This window comes from Aristolochia californica, unplaced genomic scaffold (genome assembly GCF_029961685.1).
Source record: "Aristolochia californica isolate CCGP_79_NKW_82.1479 unplaced genomic scaffold, dmAriCali1.0.hap1 SCAF_1, whole genome shotgun sequence".
Classification (NCBI taxonomy): Eukaryota; Viridiplantae; Streptophyta; class Magnoliopsida; order Piperales; family Aristolochiaceae; genus Aristolochia; species Aristolochia californica.
The window spans coordinates 2,431,988-2,447,724 of NW_027181770.1; the positions used below are offsets into that span (position 1 = coordinate 2,431,988).

General features: G+C 39.3%; 1 protein-coding gene and 1 pseudogene across 1 annotated transcript; one reads left to right on the top strand and one right to left on the bottom strand.

Annotated features, from left to right (window-relative positions):
• Positions 1–325: 325 nt before the first annotated feature.
• LOC137963851 (GDSL esterase/lipase At1g29670-like) lies at positions 326–2,264 on the top strand (annotated as a pseudogene).
• Positions 2,265–3,599: 1,335 nt separating this feature from the next.
• On the bottom strand, positions 3,600–14,577 carry LOC137939126 (agamous-like MADS-box protein MADS1). Its single transcript, XM_068784364.1, has 9 exons — positions 14,216–14,577; positions 13,821–14,091; positions 6,957–7,038; positions 4,975–5,036; positions 4,807–4,906; positions 4,679–4,720; positions 4,402–4,443; positions 4,030–4,196; positions 3,600–3,897 (listed from the first exon to the last, which is right to left on the bottom strand). Exons 2-9 carry the CDS (start codon positions 14,000–14,002, stop codon positions 3,894–3,896), a joined length of 681 nt encoding a protein of 226 aa, XP_068640465.1. The 5' UTR covers positions 14,003–14,091; positions 14,216–14,577; the 3' UTR covers positions 3,600–3,893.
• Between the last annotated feature and the right edge of the window lie 1,160 nt (positions 14,578–15,737).

Below are 15,737 nucleotides of genomic sequence, written 5' to 3' on the forward strand. Positions count from 1 at the left end.
ATCCATCAATATATGGACATTTTGAGTTCACCAAGGAAAGGGTCTTTTGAGAACGATGGAATCTTTTGAATCGCTTGGTCTAGGAAATTAATGGATCTAGCCAATGGCTGAGTAGGTTGTGAATGGTCCCCGTCTCATTCATGTCTACCCAAGTGAATGCACGGGTCCACGAATTTCTCAGGTTAAGTGCTCCAAGGGATCCCTCTCGATTTCAAGGGCACACACTATTTAGTTGCATATGTGTAGCTATGGCATATTGTGAGCAGCACAAAGCTGCTTAAAAGTGCAACGAAACAGCATTTAGATGTATTTAATTACGTTCAACATGGATTACTTACACTTTACAGAGTGGTGGCATATAAATGAAAAGTGTGGTAAGACAGTCATGCAAGACTTAGGTGCAGTTAAGGGGCAGACGGGTGGTACTTAATGCGACTCAGTTGATAATTAAGTGTAGTTAAGTGTAATTAAGGGCCAAAGGAGCTTACGTTCAGCATATGTGTAAAAGATGCCAATAAAAAAGCTCAAAATCAGAACTGGACCAGATCAGACGGCGGCTTGAGGCGTGCAGGAGAAAACCATATGCTGAACGTAAGCTCCTTTGGCCTCAACTGCAGATTAAAGAAGATACGCTTGCCTCAAGTCCACAAATGTGTCCTCTCCTATGAACATTCTCTATCTGTCCCTTTGCTCGTCGAAGCTTTCATTCATAGACTGAAACCCCAGTGCGCGTGGTCGTCGATATGAGTAGCTTTTGGATGAGTTTCCTGTTTGGGAAGGAAGTGGAACACTTTGAAGACAGTGATTTTATCCCCTCACTAGATATAGAGTTTGGACCAGAGGTGAAGGTCGACTAAATTGGCACTAGTTCACCCTTCTGTACTTGCTGTTTGTCCTCAATCGCACCCACCACTCTCGCTTCTGAAGTCATTGCCAAATTCACAGCAAACAAAGACATTTTTGATTTGTACGAAAGAGTTGTTCAGGAAGAGAATCTTGGGATGCAGGAAAGGGAGTTTCTCCCTTCTCTAAAATCGTCTCTTCTTAAGCAAGTTGCGGCAGTAAACTTCTCCTTCCCCAACGAGATTGGCGAATACCAGGTCAGAGGGAACGAAGGCTGCAACCTTTCTGCATTGGACATTTAATTAAATCGACTGCCTTTGCAAACTGGGCACTTTTGTACATCCACAAAGATGGAGTGGATTTAAAGTTTAAAACCGCTAAGGAAAAAAGAAAAAAAAGTTTTGACTTTGTATAACAAGTTGGGCAACATGGTTACAAAAACACATGGTCCAATGTGAACCAACCCCACTGATGAGGGCTATGGGAGCCTGTTGACTAAATAATTGGCCAAGTCTATGATCTAGAAAAATCCATCTCAAGGAAAGGGTACCCTATCCTTATACAAGAAGGTCATAAGCCTTCTTGCTCCCAAGTGGCATTGGATTGAGGAAGATGCTTTCACTTTCATCCCCAAGGTAATAAGAACTACCTCAACAACTACTTCATGCTTGCCTATTACTCAACCGACTGCTGGTACACTCCAGAACAGTACGCAGGCGTTCTAATCCGACAATGTTCTTGACAATTGAGGGTCAGTCATCATCTTCTCTGTCGCTTACTTTTTTTAAACTTTGATTAATCTCTAGATCACTACACAGTTAAAATGTTTATGCACCACTAAATTAACTCTCTGCATCTTCTCTGATTCTGTTTATAGACTCTATATAATTACAGAGCAAGGAAGGTGGCAGTGATAGGAGTAGGACAAGTGGGTTGCAGGCCGAAAACAAAGTCATGAATGGTGGGTTCATCCCCAAAATTAACAGTGAGATCCAGGTCTTCAACAACAAGCTTCGTTCATTGGTTGATCAACTTCAACAGCCATCTGCATAGTGCCAAATTTTACTTTCATAAATGGGTACGCGATCTTGGAAGATATCGTCAGGCGCTTTCTGCTATATGTTTCTTCGTTTCTGCTGAAACTCTGCTTTTTCTCTCTCCCTCTTATCAAAACGAAACCTTATGCAGGCTTTATCAACTCCAACATAGGGTGTTGCAGAGTGGGGCTTAACAACGGTCAGATCACATGCTTGCCACTTCAAACTCCTTGTCAGAACAGAGATCAATACATCTTCTGGGATCCTTTCCACTCAACAGGAGTGGACGTAATCTTTGCTCAATGATCTTACCGTGCTCAATCTTCAAACGACGCTTACACAGTAGACATTAGCTTGGATATGGAGAGCCGTAGCTCCATATAAAATTTTTCATTCTAGTCCAAATAAGAGATGATATGTCCAAGGTTATAATAAACTCGATAGAATACTGTACTCTTGATGAGATTCAAGTATTCATGTCTCCAAGTTGAGTCTTTTCGTAATAAGAATAAGAGCTCCATGTACTTGAACATATAGGCCCTGCGAGAGCACAAACAGGTAAAGCATATTGCGGTGAAATTAATGGAGTTCGGATCTCTTGGAGTACTGCTTCATCCTGGTCACAGGTACAGGAGATCCCTTACAGAAATTAGCTTTCCCGTCGAATTTAAAATGGGTAAAAGTACAAATAACGTGGTTTATTGAAGTAAATTAGCACTCTTGCCCCTATTTAACATTAAAAGTTTTCTTGTTTTTCTCTCATAAAATGAATTGGTTGTATGCTTGAATAGAGAATTCACTTTCTCTGACTGCCAAAGCAACTATATTATTAACTTTCTATGAAACGGTTGATCTGTTGGCTTGTAACGTGCGCCCATCTTGCCAGCTTCATAATGGGCCTAAACATTTCATCCGGGCCCATTATTTCGTTGGGTCGAGGAGGCAACAGCAGTGGTAGAGAAGGCAGTAAGGGCACGATGGCACAATGTGTGGTTCTATCACCTTCGAGAAAACTGACGAAGAGCTTCGACTACATTATTTTTGTTCAATTTTTGGTAGACTCTTCTGCCTGAAGGACCAATTTTCATCCTCCATATGAAGCTTGCTTAATGCTACAATCAAATAGCTATTAACCTAGTTTACTCTTTTGCATCGTTAAAGATAAGGAAATGAGACCAAGGTTAATGCAAATTTAAAGAAAGCATGAAAGGAAAAACATGTGAAATGAGAAGAGTGTGTACTTGGTAATTCAAAGCAGCAAAAAACAGTGGGAGGTCGAAGCAAGCAAGAGAGATAATAGGCTTTGGTAGAAGGTTAAACAAGATTTTCTAATGCATAAAAAAGCTACCATCTAAGCTTTTCTTTTTTATGCGTATTTGGGGGAGAGAGCCAATTGATCATCGTCATCTTCGAACTCTTGCGCGTTCCATGGTCGGAACCTAATCTCAGGCAACGTTGGTTCAAAGGGTTTGAATGTAATATAGATTTTTTTATCTCAGGTTTGCGATTGATGTCATTTTGCTACCAAATCATAAGATATCATAAAAGAGATATATTCATGTAGAGGATCACAATGGTTAAGGAATAGTCCCACATAGATTAGTGAATATAAAGATCTTGAGTTTATTAGTCAGAAAAGAAACTTCCTAAGTTGGCTAGTCATTTTGGGATGGACCCAACTTCACAAAGACAGAATGGTTGTTAACAAATCAACTAATATTCAAGGGTGTGAAGCAATAGAAACTTATATTCGGTTTTCTATCAATCCTCTGCAGGGGACGTCAGTGAGGAGATATCATTCAGATGATTGAATTTTGTAGAGGTATAGTAGTACCAATATATATAGAGCATAACATACAGACTACAGTCTACGAGGAAATCAGTTTGTCCTCTAAGACAGCATTGTTAAACAGCGTCCCTAATTCCGCATAGAGAATGCAAACCTTCATCGCTTTCTCATCATAAACCAGAACTGCAATGATCCCTGAGACCAACATATATCCTCCACGATCTTCACCTGAGCAGGAAAGCAACCAAATGAATAGATACTAGGAAGAAAAATCCCTTTTGGGTGCTTTGGCGTAGTCTCATGTCTGATCTTTTTTATTCTTGCTTGTACATCCAGTGAATTAAGAAAGGGAGAACTCACCCTAGTTGGAGAGCTGTTTGTTCCTGGCGAGAGTAGTGGTGACTGGGTTCCAAAAGATTTACTTGTAAGAAGTTCCTGGAATCGAATTGCTGAGGAGGCATGACCTCGTACTCTGGGCCGGTCAAAAGGTTCATATGCTGCTGTTGGGCTCTCTCGTTGTCAGCAATCTGCCAAGCCAAAAGATTATTTCCTTCGCATTAATATCATCTAATAAAAACCTTTACAACACGCCTATTGCAAGCAAGATTTATAAACCCAAATACGATTGTAGGATCCTGTATATACAACACGCCTATTGCAAGCAAGATTTATAAACACAAATACGAGTGTAGGATCCTGTATATCTAAGGTATAAAATAGGAAGAAAGAAACCTTGGCCCGGAGATACATGTTGTCGTTCTGCAAATCAATTTCCTGCATGGTTTGGTTTAGAGGGAGAGAACATCGTCAGTTAAACTTCAGTTGCCCAGCTTTAAGAGAAGAAGAGTAAATAAACAGGAAATGCATCAGCCTGTAAAGGCATGAAGATATAGGAGATTCTAGCAATGATCTATGGGCCAGTTACAGCTAAAATGTCAAATTTGACCAGTACTGATGAAAATATAATGAAATAAACTGTTTATGAGGAGAAGATGGATTGCATAGTTACCCTCTTCTGCATGTACTCGATTTCAGCAAACAGCAACTCGTTCTGATAGAATTCCAGCAGAAAATATTAAAACACAGGATCAATCAATATAAACGATAGAGAATCAATCACTAGAGATGTTTCGAGACCTTCTTCGATCTGATTCTGCTGATGCCTTTCTCCAGTCTATTCTCTAACTGCTTGAGTTCCTTTGCACCCATTGAGCTAAGGCCCTCGCCCATTAAGTTCCTGAAAATATTATGTTGAGCTTTTATCTCCTAGCAGTAACAAGTAAAATGAAATGCCGTAAGATTTACCTGTTTGCATTCTGTAGAATATTGATTTGCTGGCGCAGTTTTGTTGCTTCTTGCTGGTAGTACTGCACTCATATGGTACAAACGGGTTATGTAGTCTGTACGTAGAACTTCTCTATAAGTCAATTCCTTTAACCCAATAAATACTAAACTGCAATTTTTTTAGGACAACTTACTGCTTTCACTCATCTGATGTTATAGAAAATGATTGGCTAGCAGAAAAAGTTACCTTGGACCCTAACTAAACGAGCAAAAACGACTACCAGTTGTTCAACCAAAAAGTATTTCTTCATACCTGACTATGGAAACATAATAGACATGCACAAACAGCTATTTAGATGAATCCCTCGAAGAGTTGTTCAGAGGGATCCCTTAACTCAGTTCAGTTCAGACATGCCTCTTTAAGATTAAGAAACACCCTGAATGACTGACTTGATACAAAATCTCTGACCAGATTCATGACATTCGAAAGATCTAATGTCTCCTTATCCAGAGAGAATACCTTTCCATCCAAAGGAAATGTTCATATCTTTCGATATCTAATGGAATTTTGTTTGTGAACAGATGTAATAGCAGAACCTTCAATTGTTATAAAAGACTTAATAACAAATATCTTCCCATAATTTAGTCTTAAACTAGCAACTACAGCAGGACCTGTTCAACTGATCGGATGTAATTTCATATCAGTAGAGTTTTGCCATGAAAAAATTGAAAAAAATAATTTATTCTCAAATAGGCTTGACAAGTCTATATGGTGTGACAAGGAAAACATTCTCGAAATCTATATTAAAGGGAAATTTAGGAGTAAGAGAAAATAAATAAAAAATAAAAAATAACATCCAGATTGTCAAGTGGACTCCATTACATCCACATGGCCGTTTAGGAGACAATTGGAATTCATTTTAAATTGAATTATATAATAATTAAAAAATGTATTAGTTATCTTATGAAGAAAGTAATGGAGAGGGAGAAAAAGATGGAAACCGGATTTTGAGAAGATATTTGGAATAATCCAAAGTTCAAGTGCAATAGCCTTGAGACCATCATGTCTCAAAATATTGTGTGAAAGATTCTACCACATTTCTCTTTAGGGTGCCTTTATCCGAAAACAATTTAATATGAATATTCGTAATGTATCCTTGTTGATGAGGTATGGAAGCGCTCAAGGCCTTGGTGTTAAATGTAGTCAAAATACTAGTGAGGAAAGAATTGAAAGGTATGTAAACCAATACAATTCACGTCTCCTTTGGATTAGTTAATTTTATTTCGAGTTTAAAAGAGCTGCAGCTTGATTCTCTTTGTCCTTAAGATGCTTCCAAAACCAAAGAAACTATAGAACTATACTAAGGCTCTGTTTGTCTTGAGTAGGACAAAAGTAAAGAAACTAGACAAATCTTTAAAAGTTCTTTGAAAACCTTATTTTTCTATCCTTGTCTCTCAAACCAAATGGTGCAAGTATTATTCTTCCCTTCTCGCTATTGCAGTACTAACATCTTACTCAAGTCAACAAACAACAGTGAATGGCTCTAAGATATCTCCTTTTGTTTTTGTATTTCATGTGTTTTCTGTAGATGTATCCGTGCTTTGGAGGCTACATTTCCTTTACTACTTAGAAATCAAGCTAATACGTTAAACGCAAAGTGAACCTCTGATGGCAGGAGGAAAAGCTTTTTAGAGAAAATCTTCGTCCACTTGGCAGGATATAGTAAGAGAAATCATCCAAAGCGTAACTGTCAACAACCTAATAACCCTATCTCATATGAGTGAACATTACGATTTCTTCATCTGAATTACTAACAATGTGAAGAGATTTCCTGCTGTTTTATATTTGCTCGATGTACATTCAGATTGTCTGCCTATTGTGAGATCGAACAATGGGGAGAAAGGGGTACTAGAAGCTTAAAAATGACGAAATGACTCGCTAAAAACTTTAAAAACTGTTGCTATCGTAGAATAAGAAAAAGTTCTAAGATGGAACAACTTACATGAGCATTGGCTTCTGTAACTGATCCAGAATTTGATGTATCTGCACATGCCTTCTTGTATCTATCAATTGTTGTCTTAACACTGCACCAACAAAGTGAGATAGTTTAATACACTACTTCAGAACTAACTGTGAAGTTTTGGGCTTCTATGTGTAGTTCGATTGAGATATTTCAAGACTCAACACTCATAACCCACCATGAAGGAATTGGGTGTCAATCTTTACAAGATTAAGAATGACTATACCAGGTAAGGAAGATAGCTTAAGGTTATCCACCAATGAAGTTCCGATGCACTACTTCATATTCCTAACAACTTATTATGCTGTAAGCGTTTCAGGGGCAACAGTCATGTGAAGCCAATCAGAGAAGTTATACAGTAATATCTCATACAGCTCACATACACAACCATATTCAAGAAAAAAAACAACTTCTAAAGTATGAGAACAACATAGAAACGAACCACCCAACCCCCTCCCTACCAGAAAAAAAATAAAAAGGAAAAGAAAATAAGAAAGTGGAATTGTAACTTCAAAGTGGGTTACTGGTTTTTTAATAGCATAAGAGAACCATAATGATGCTGAACCTGATCTAATTAATTGCCTATCTATATCAAGCTACTGCAGCCAAGTGCACTTCTGTTTCTTGTACTTATTCAATTGTTGAACCTCATGTTAGCATCTAACATGCTCCTAGATCAGATCCCAAAGTCTTAGATTTGGTATGTGGTGTTGAGTGTGAAAAAGTCATAAGGTTGAGTAATAAGCCTCCTAAGGAGGCTAGTTATTTTGGGATGAAACCGAAAACTTAATAATGTTACCAGAGTAGGTTGTGTACATGGACATGTGTGCTCCCTAGGTTACCTGTGTTGTGTGATCTCAATGAGGCCTACAAACCTAAATGTGAAGGAGAGGCTGAGTGAAAAAATCTTACATTAAGATATTAAAAAATGATTAGGTTATAAGGTTGAGGAATAGGCCTCGTAAGTAGCTAGTTATTTTAGGATAGAATCGGGTTCAACCCAACATATGTGGAGATCAATGAAACATGCAATTTTTTTATCCTTGGCAAGTTAGTCTAGAATCCTAACAATCCTGTCAACTTGTGGATGTCAGAATTTAAGGCAATTGTGTCACTAAATTTCATCTACTAGATGTGGTTAATGCCATTCCTTATCCCAACCTTTACAAGGCTACCAACTTGACTTGTATACACCAATTAAGGCCTTCTCTAATTAAAATCAGGTATGAAATAAAAGTCTTTACCCATTTAAAGATTCAAATAAATTGGTCATATGTGTATGTGTTTTATTACTGAAAATTACAGATACTGGTAAAGGATTTCCACAGTTGATTACCCAATGATTTAGTTGTGTTCTGATTTAAATATGGAGAATCGTGTTGTTCCATAAGATGTATAGCCAGCTTGAGAATTCTTTTTTGAATAACATGAGAAGAAATATAATGAGTAGGGGATTCTAAAGGAGAACAACTCAATTCAAGGAACTTCAATGCAGACGCAAATTCAAAATTCAGCAAAAGATAAACAGCTAGATATGACTATGAAGATTATGGTTTCATAGCAAGGTTATGGTTTCTATAGCAAGGTGTCATTGGAAAGCCAAAGCGAATCAGCTAAGCCATTAGAAGTTCGCAAGGTGTCAACCCAGTAATTGCTGAATGCCTAGAAAAATATCTCCATGTGATGACTAGAGCCTTCAACGGAAAAATGGTTGCTCAAAGTATTGGCATACGACTGTAAACCTTAAAGGAGGATCTTCAACTTTGCCTCTATCAAATCATAATGCCCAATTGAAGCTGAGGATAATAATCAAACAGCACCTTTAGAATCCCTGATTATGCCCTGCTAATTGAAATGTGATTACCCAAAGTGGCTGTCCGCAAAAAATTAGACTTGTAATGCTAACAAGTTATGCGTCCTTCTAGAGCACGTGCAACCTTCATAACCAACTTACCCGAAGTGGCTAGTCCAAATTGCTCTTTTCAAGGCCTTCATTTCTTAAGTGATCCTTATTCTACTCAGAAAGGCCAATAATATAAGTCGGGTTGTTGGGTCTTGAATAAATGAGATGGAGAAAAAGGTGCCATAGGTGCTACATTTTATGGTGAAAAATGAATGAAAGAATGTCATATGTTAGTATATGTCAAATATAGTAGAAGCATATACTTGCCAAATATATTCAAAGAAGGCCTACTGAACTTGTTCCGCTGCTTCATCATGTTTAAGCCAATAATGACTACTCTCAGCTGATTGCAGAAAGGAAAAGTAATGTGGACAAGAGGTAAGGTGTTCTCTTCAACATATTTTCGCTATGTGTAATTATCAGCTGCGTAGAATATATACATGCAAAATAAATTTCCCACAGGGATCAAGAAGTATTTTGCTTCTGGAGCACTTTAACTTGGCCATCCCCTATTTTCAGGAAAATGGCCTTTAATTAGGACTTCCTAATTCTCTTATAGTCGGAGAAAGAGCAAATTGTTCCATTGCAAATTGTCATCTTGGTTTAAGTGCCAGTTCTCAACTATTGCAGGCTTCATAATCCAGAAAACCTCGACCACTGGTAAGGGTTTGTATATATATATATTTTCTTTCCACTTCAATCTCTAGTCATCAATTAGTGTTTTCTGAACCACGCCTAGATTAAGAGATAGATATCCAAGCTCTAAAATGTTACCTAAAATGACTTCCTCACATGTCCCCCTTCCAACTCATTAAAAGTTCTAGAGAAACAACTTCTCAAATGGCATGGTCAAATGAGATTTCCCACGTTGGTAATGTAGTTGGAGTTACCTCGTGTTTCCACTTATAGCCAAGCTTTAAAGTTGACAGCTCATCAACTCTTTTTGCAGTGATATTCCAACCTCCAAAAAGTTCGGAATCTCTCAATCAAATTGAGAGTGCCTTGTAATTCTCACAGCATCCTCACGCCCTCGATAAAACAAAGTTTCACTAGGATTTCTCTCCAACCCAGTAACCTAACTGAGCATCCTACACTCTTTGCAGTATTCTGCTGCCTAGATATTTATTTGCATTTTCATCTACTAGTGGTATATACATAATGCAGTATTGACATAATGTCTTCTATTCTCTTACACGCTGCAGCATCCGAAACCATCTGAATTTTCTGAAAGGCCCCCTTAGTAATGGCCTCGGTACAGTATATCGAATCTGGATATAGTAGGATTTGGAGACCAAAGGTCGATTTTTTTTACGAAAATAAGCAAGCTCATCAGCCCAAAGGAGAACCAATACACCACAATGGCTAAAAGTCTTGCTCTTACTATAAGAAGATGCTTTCTGCATTATGAGCTGACAATTGAAGGAAACAAATTAAGAGAAACTGAATGCTCAATTTCGTCAACATGAGGAGAATCCTCACAACCATAGCTGAAGGTTAAAAATAGGCACACTGGACAGGTATCCGGCTGGAGCAGACTCCATTGCGGGGTGATCTAACAAACATACATGAAGTTTAAAATGACATGACTGAGCTAGTTGTTGCAGGATTACTACCAGAAATGCTGCCAAAAGCCGGTTATTCTACCACAAACTCAAGTCACAGTCTCGAGCTAGCTCTATTAAGGACGACCTTTTTAAGAGCCTCTTCAAACAGTTAACAATAAAAGCAGGTCCAGAACATAAAACTAATACAGGAGTATCAAATCAAAGCCACTTCAGAGTACAAGACTAATACAGAATATGAACTGACCTTTGCAATGTTTGAGGAGATTTAAGTGCTCTTCGGGACAAGTAGAAGTCATGAAGTTGCATCTTCCAAGGGAAGCAAATGTTTTGTCAGATTCCCTTGTGGAGTTTCGAGCAAGGATATGAGTAAGTAGTAGACCCGCTTATGAGATGCTAAACGTGCAATTTGATATGTATTCTCTTTGATATATGTATATATATATATATACATATATATACATATTAAATTGATGCAATGCCCTTCTTTCTTTTCTCACCAACCAACAAAGTCTAAAGCAATATTATTTAGAGTCCTTTAGTCTTCTGCCGTCCGTCCTCTATCCTACAGAACTGATGTGCGTACTTGTCTGGCGATGGCGGAGCATCTTAGACCAGACAGAAGCAGTTTTTACTAAATTTAACAATTTAAAAAAACATACTTCTACTAGCTGGCTGGCAAACTACTAACTCAACACCTCTGATATAAGTCCTTTATCTGCAAACCAAGTGTCACTTTATTGCTAATTATACACTCGTTTTCTTCAAAGGGTAATTTCTCATCAACCTCCGAACGGTGAAATAAATGCAACATAATCAAGCTTTCATAAATCTTCCTTCATCTCTTTCAACAAAACTTTTAACCCTTAAATCCAACTTAAAACTAAAAAAGATGGACAAGGAAAATCACATGAAAAATGTCATAGCGAGAGCTTCAAAGTGCTCTTGCTGCTTTGTCTTCCAATTCTAAGTCGAAGACAACCACTCCAAAGTACATACCATACTCCGTTTAGATTTGCGTCTCCGTCCATCAGCTCTCGTTTGAGTAAAGACAAAAACCAAGGTGCCCATGAGCGGTCCATGTTTCATCAGTAGGGAACCTGGGGACTTCCGACACATCTCAGGTGCGAATATTGGAAAAGAAAGAGTGAAAAAACCTGAAAAGAAAGAAAGACGAAAACTCTACGCAGATGAGTCGGGAGTCTAGCACTGAAGCCTCTGAGCTCTGAACACGGCAGCGCGCAATAAGTATAGTCCAGATCTTTCCTGCTTTTCTCCTCCTCGTACTCCCGCCCAAAAACCTTAAAACCTGGAGTTGGACATTGTGATGGGTCCGGACTGCCACGTCGGCACTAGATCCCACGACATGATTGGTTCCTCCTTACGCTCGACAAGTGGCAGAAGTGTGAACAATCTGCTGTGTAATCCCGAAGAAACCACAGTTATCCGCCTCGAGAGCTCCTAGAATAACGAGATTGCCACTGCTTTACAGTAATTTAAACGAGGCTGGTGAGGGTGCAGGCAGCTATCTATCATGGTCACTGTCACCCTCCTATCTCAGCAGCCAAAGTTGCACGCTCCCCATGCAATAAAACCAGAGGTACAGATCTCCCTATTGGCTCCCAGTCATCGTACGCTCTTCTCTCTGTTCCGACAGTACTTTTGTTATTTTACCCATTTGTTTAATAACTGTTCATTTACCCATTTTTTTCTTTTCTGGGATCTCTCCCAAATTTTAAGTTCATCTGTTTAGTATCTAGAAATGAAAAAAGAAGCAGGTAAAGGTCCGTCTAATCCTCTGCAAATTTCATCAAGTCAAAAGATGAACCGCGGAATCTTTCTCTTTCCTCATTCTTCTTTGGTATATGGAGATAGTTCCCACACCTCCCTTGTTCAGACATCTTCTTTGTTTTTTTTTTTGAAGGTTTTACTCGTTTCCTCTCCTGCCAGAGATGGCTTTGAAGGAAGTAGCCTTTAAGTGGAGCTCAAACTGGGTAGATTAGGAAGAGCATGAATCGAAAACAAGAAAAATCCAAGAGTGCAAACGTTGATTGCAGTTCGCTCTTTTCTGTCAGAAGGGGAGAACTGAAAAATCGCTAGTGACGTGACCCAAGATTCGTAGCTGAGGATGTCCACACATACACTAGCTTTTATTCAAACCTAACACCAGATAGGGAAAGGTAGCAAGGAAGAAGACGCACAGCGATCGGAAACTATGGAGGCACATATTATTAGTCTAACCGCCGAACCTCCAAGACGTTTATTTCAACGGGAGTACCGGAAGAGACACCATGATCTGGGGAAGCAAAGTAGAGTTGGCCGATCACTCTGGGAATAAAAGCAAACCCTAACAAGGGGTTGAGGAGATCCAAACAACTGGAGGACTGGGATTCGCTCATCCCCATACCTTTCTGAATGTAAAAACTGACGTGTTATTAAGGAAGTGTCAAAGTGAGAGGGCACCTCAGTATAGGAAAGGGGCTAATGAGGGAGTGACAGCTTTGTCGCAGGCTTTCTATGCCTGAAGGGTGTGACGTGAAAGGGGTAGAGACGAGAGAGAGAGAGAGAGAGGTGGAAAGGAACAAGCAGCAAGGGGGATAAAAGAGTAGAGAAAGAGAGAAAATGGCAATGTTAAAAACCCATAGAAGGGTATCCCCATGTCGCAGGCCTTCTCCCGCATGCTTTCTAACCTTACTTATTTCTACCACAACTTCCACAGCCCCATTACCAAAATCAGATCTATCCATCGACCCCAAGAAAGAAGTAAGGATGCATTCACATCCAAAAGGAAATTAAAAGCTCACCCAATGTCTATTTGAGAAGGAAAGAGAGAGAGACCCAAGAGATTACTGTGGAAGAACTTACATACTAAACTGCATAAAATGATTAAAAATTTCGCTGGCCTGTCTTTGGATGATCTACAAGAGGCTAAATCTAGCTGATCTGATCCCAAAACAGCAAGATTTTGTGTACATGTATATTTATGCAAAGGTAGCATACTTCAGAAAATTCGGAAATCTGCACACCATCTAAATAGGAAGGTCTTCAGATGGCTGGGGAAGTCTGTCATTACTATTTAGATGTAGAGAAGCTACTTATGGATTCGTAACCAAATGGAAAACTAGTTGGTAGTTGATATTTCAGATCTCTACAGTAGTTAAGGTATATAAAATAAAATAAGAATAAAATAAGATACAAGCTCGGCTGCATAAATAAAATAGATAAGATGTTGAAGGAGAATCTGAGAAAGAGCCAACGACCAAGAAATTCAGGAAGGTGGTTGAAAGGAAGAAGAAGAAGAAGAAGAAGAAGAAAAACAGTAAAAAGATAACACTACTAATTAAGAATAATTGGAGCAGTAGCAGGAAATAAAATCTATACCTGTTGTTTGCGTATTCATAGAGTCTTCCTCGGCTGGAGAAGACAATAAGCGCTACTTCTGCATCACAAAGCACAGATAATTCGTAGGCCTTTTTGAGAAGGCCATTCCGGCGCTTGCAGAAGGTGACTTGGCGATTGGTCGTGTTCTCGATCCTTTTGATCTCGATCTTACCTCGTCCCATTATTTTCTGTTTTCTTCTTTTCCTTTTTATACAACCTCAAATGTGCCCAATTCGGAAAGAAAGCCGGTGAGAGCACCCCCGTCCTAGAGCTGAAACAAGCCACAAGGAAATGATGGGTTTTTATAACAGAGAAATATGTAGCCTTGACATGGAAGCTTAAAGAAACAGTTTAGGAAGAAGCCAGAGGCACGGGTTGGGATTTGGATCACTTACTTGGCTCAGAGACGGAAAAAAAAATGAGGTCGTAAGAAGAAAAGATGTAAGAAGAGGAATCTGAGAGAAGGAAGGAGTAATTTCTCTGTAATTTATCCTGGTTTCTGCAGGGGCCCTGCACCCAAACAGATGCAAAAAATGGAAGGAGGTCTAGCGGACAACGAGATGGGTATTCTGGGTTAGAAAAGCCTCACACCCTCCATCATCTCCTTCCCCAGCTCACCCTCTTTCTCTCAATCTCTCTCGCTTCTCAATGTATTGCTCGGAGCACAGTAGGCAGGCAAAAGGGCTGGTTATTCACCCAGGGACTCCATTTCCTCGCCTCTGATGAATGAAGGTTAAGGAAGGAGAGGAAAGGAAAGGGACCTCTGGAAAGCGATTATTAATGGGTGTGAATAAGACGTTAGGCCCAGTTGCACTCAAGGTAAAAAGCAGAGAAAAATAAAAAAATAAAAAAATAACAAAGAAAACATTAGAATACGGGAGAGGCGGAGAGAGGAGGGAAAGAAACAGGCAAGGGCAAGGGCTTGCGATCTCCTTTTGGGCCGAATTTCAACTCTCCTCTCACTCTCTCACCTTACCATCATCCTTTGATCTTTTTCCAGCTTCTTTCAACTTTTTTTTTACTCCATCTTCATCTTCATCTTCATTTTCATCTTCTCTCTCTCTCTCCTATGTATGAAGTGAAGGCTACCTATACTCTCCCATGTGACTCCCCCTGCCCTAAATTCCAAATCCTTTGCCTCATTTATTGTAGTGACTAGAACCAAACTATGTTTTGCATCGTACCCATCTCTCCAAACCAGGGTTCGCCCAGTTGCAGATCTGGCGGTGCCACCTCACCATTTGAAGCCACCTTGGCCCTCCACGGTTGTTACCAAAATGTCACAGTCTCAAGTCTCAAGTTCACTTGACAGTGGCACATGAGGGTGATGAAAGAGTGGGCCATAATTGAGGCCATGGGATACTGCAATCTCCTTTGATTCGTTGATGCCAAAGAACACAAATGTATGATCTCCTTGTCTCCCCCCCACTCAATTGCTTCCGGACAAGCTTGAGGCCAACTGTATCTACATCTCTACAGAGTAATATTTGCCGTAAACAAGGAGTTGGCGAAAGATGCTTCCACCATCCTTTTTTCTCGTTGCTTGGAGGGGAATAACTTTTGAGGCTCCTCACTCCCCCAGTTTTTGTGTTTAAAGTTCAATGAGATAAATGTTTACTTTTCGAACTGTGCTTATAATTTGAAATCCGATCAAGTGAAGCGTATGAAGAGAATGGGTTTTGAATCCTAACCCTTCCCGTTGCTTCAGCAGCGCTGGTACTTTCGAACCATGACTCTTCTGCAAATTTGGGCAGCTTTTCAGAATGTTACTTCATTTGTGTTAAAGGGAGATTTATGAAACGACAAGCTGCGAGATCGAATTAAAATTCCACGGCAAGGCATTGCAAGGACGTCAATCAAATTATGAAGCGAATAATTCTTTTAATTAGACCCTACAGAGTCGCTGAATGAGGTTTT

Excerpts from the sequence above, each read along its gene's own strand:
- LOC137939126 (XM_068784364.1), bottom strand. The coding sequence starts at position 14,002 with ATGGGACGAGGTAAGATCGAGATCAAAAGGATCGAGAACACGACCAAT. Across the intron at positions 7,039-13,820 it reads TATGAATACGCAAACAACAG|TGTTAAGACAACAATTGATA; the intron begins GTATAGATTTTA and ends TTGTTGGTGCAG. Across the intron at positions 4,197-4,401 it reads ACATGTATCTCCGGGCCAAG|ATTGCTGACAACGAGAGAGC; the intron begins GTTTCTTTCTTC and ends TTGGCTTGGCAG.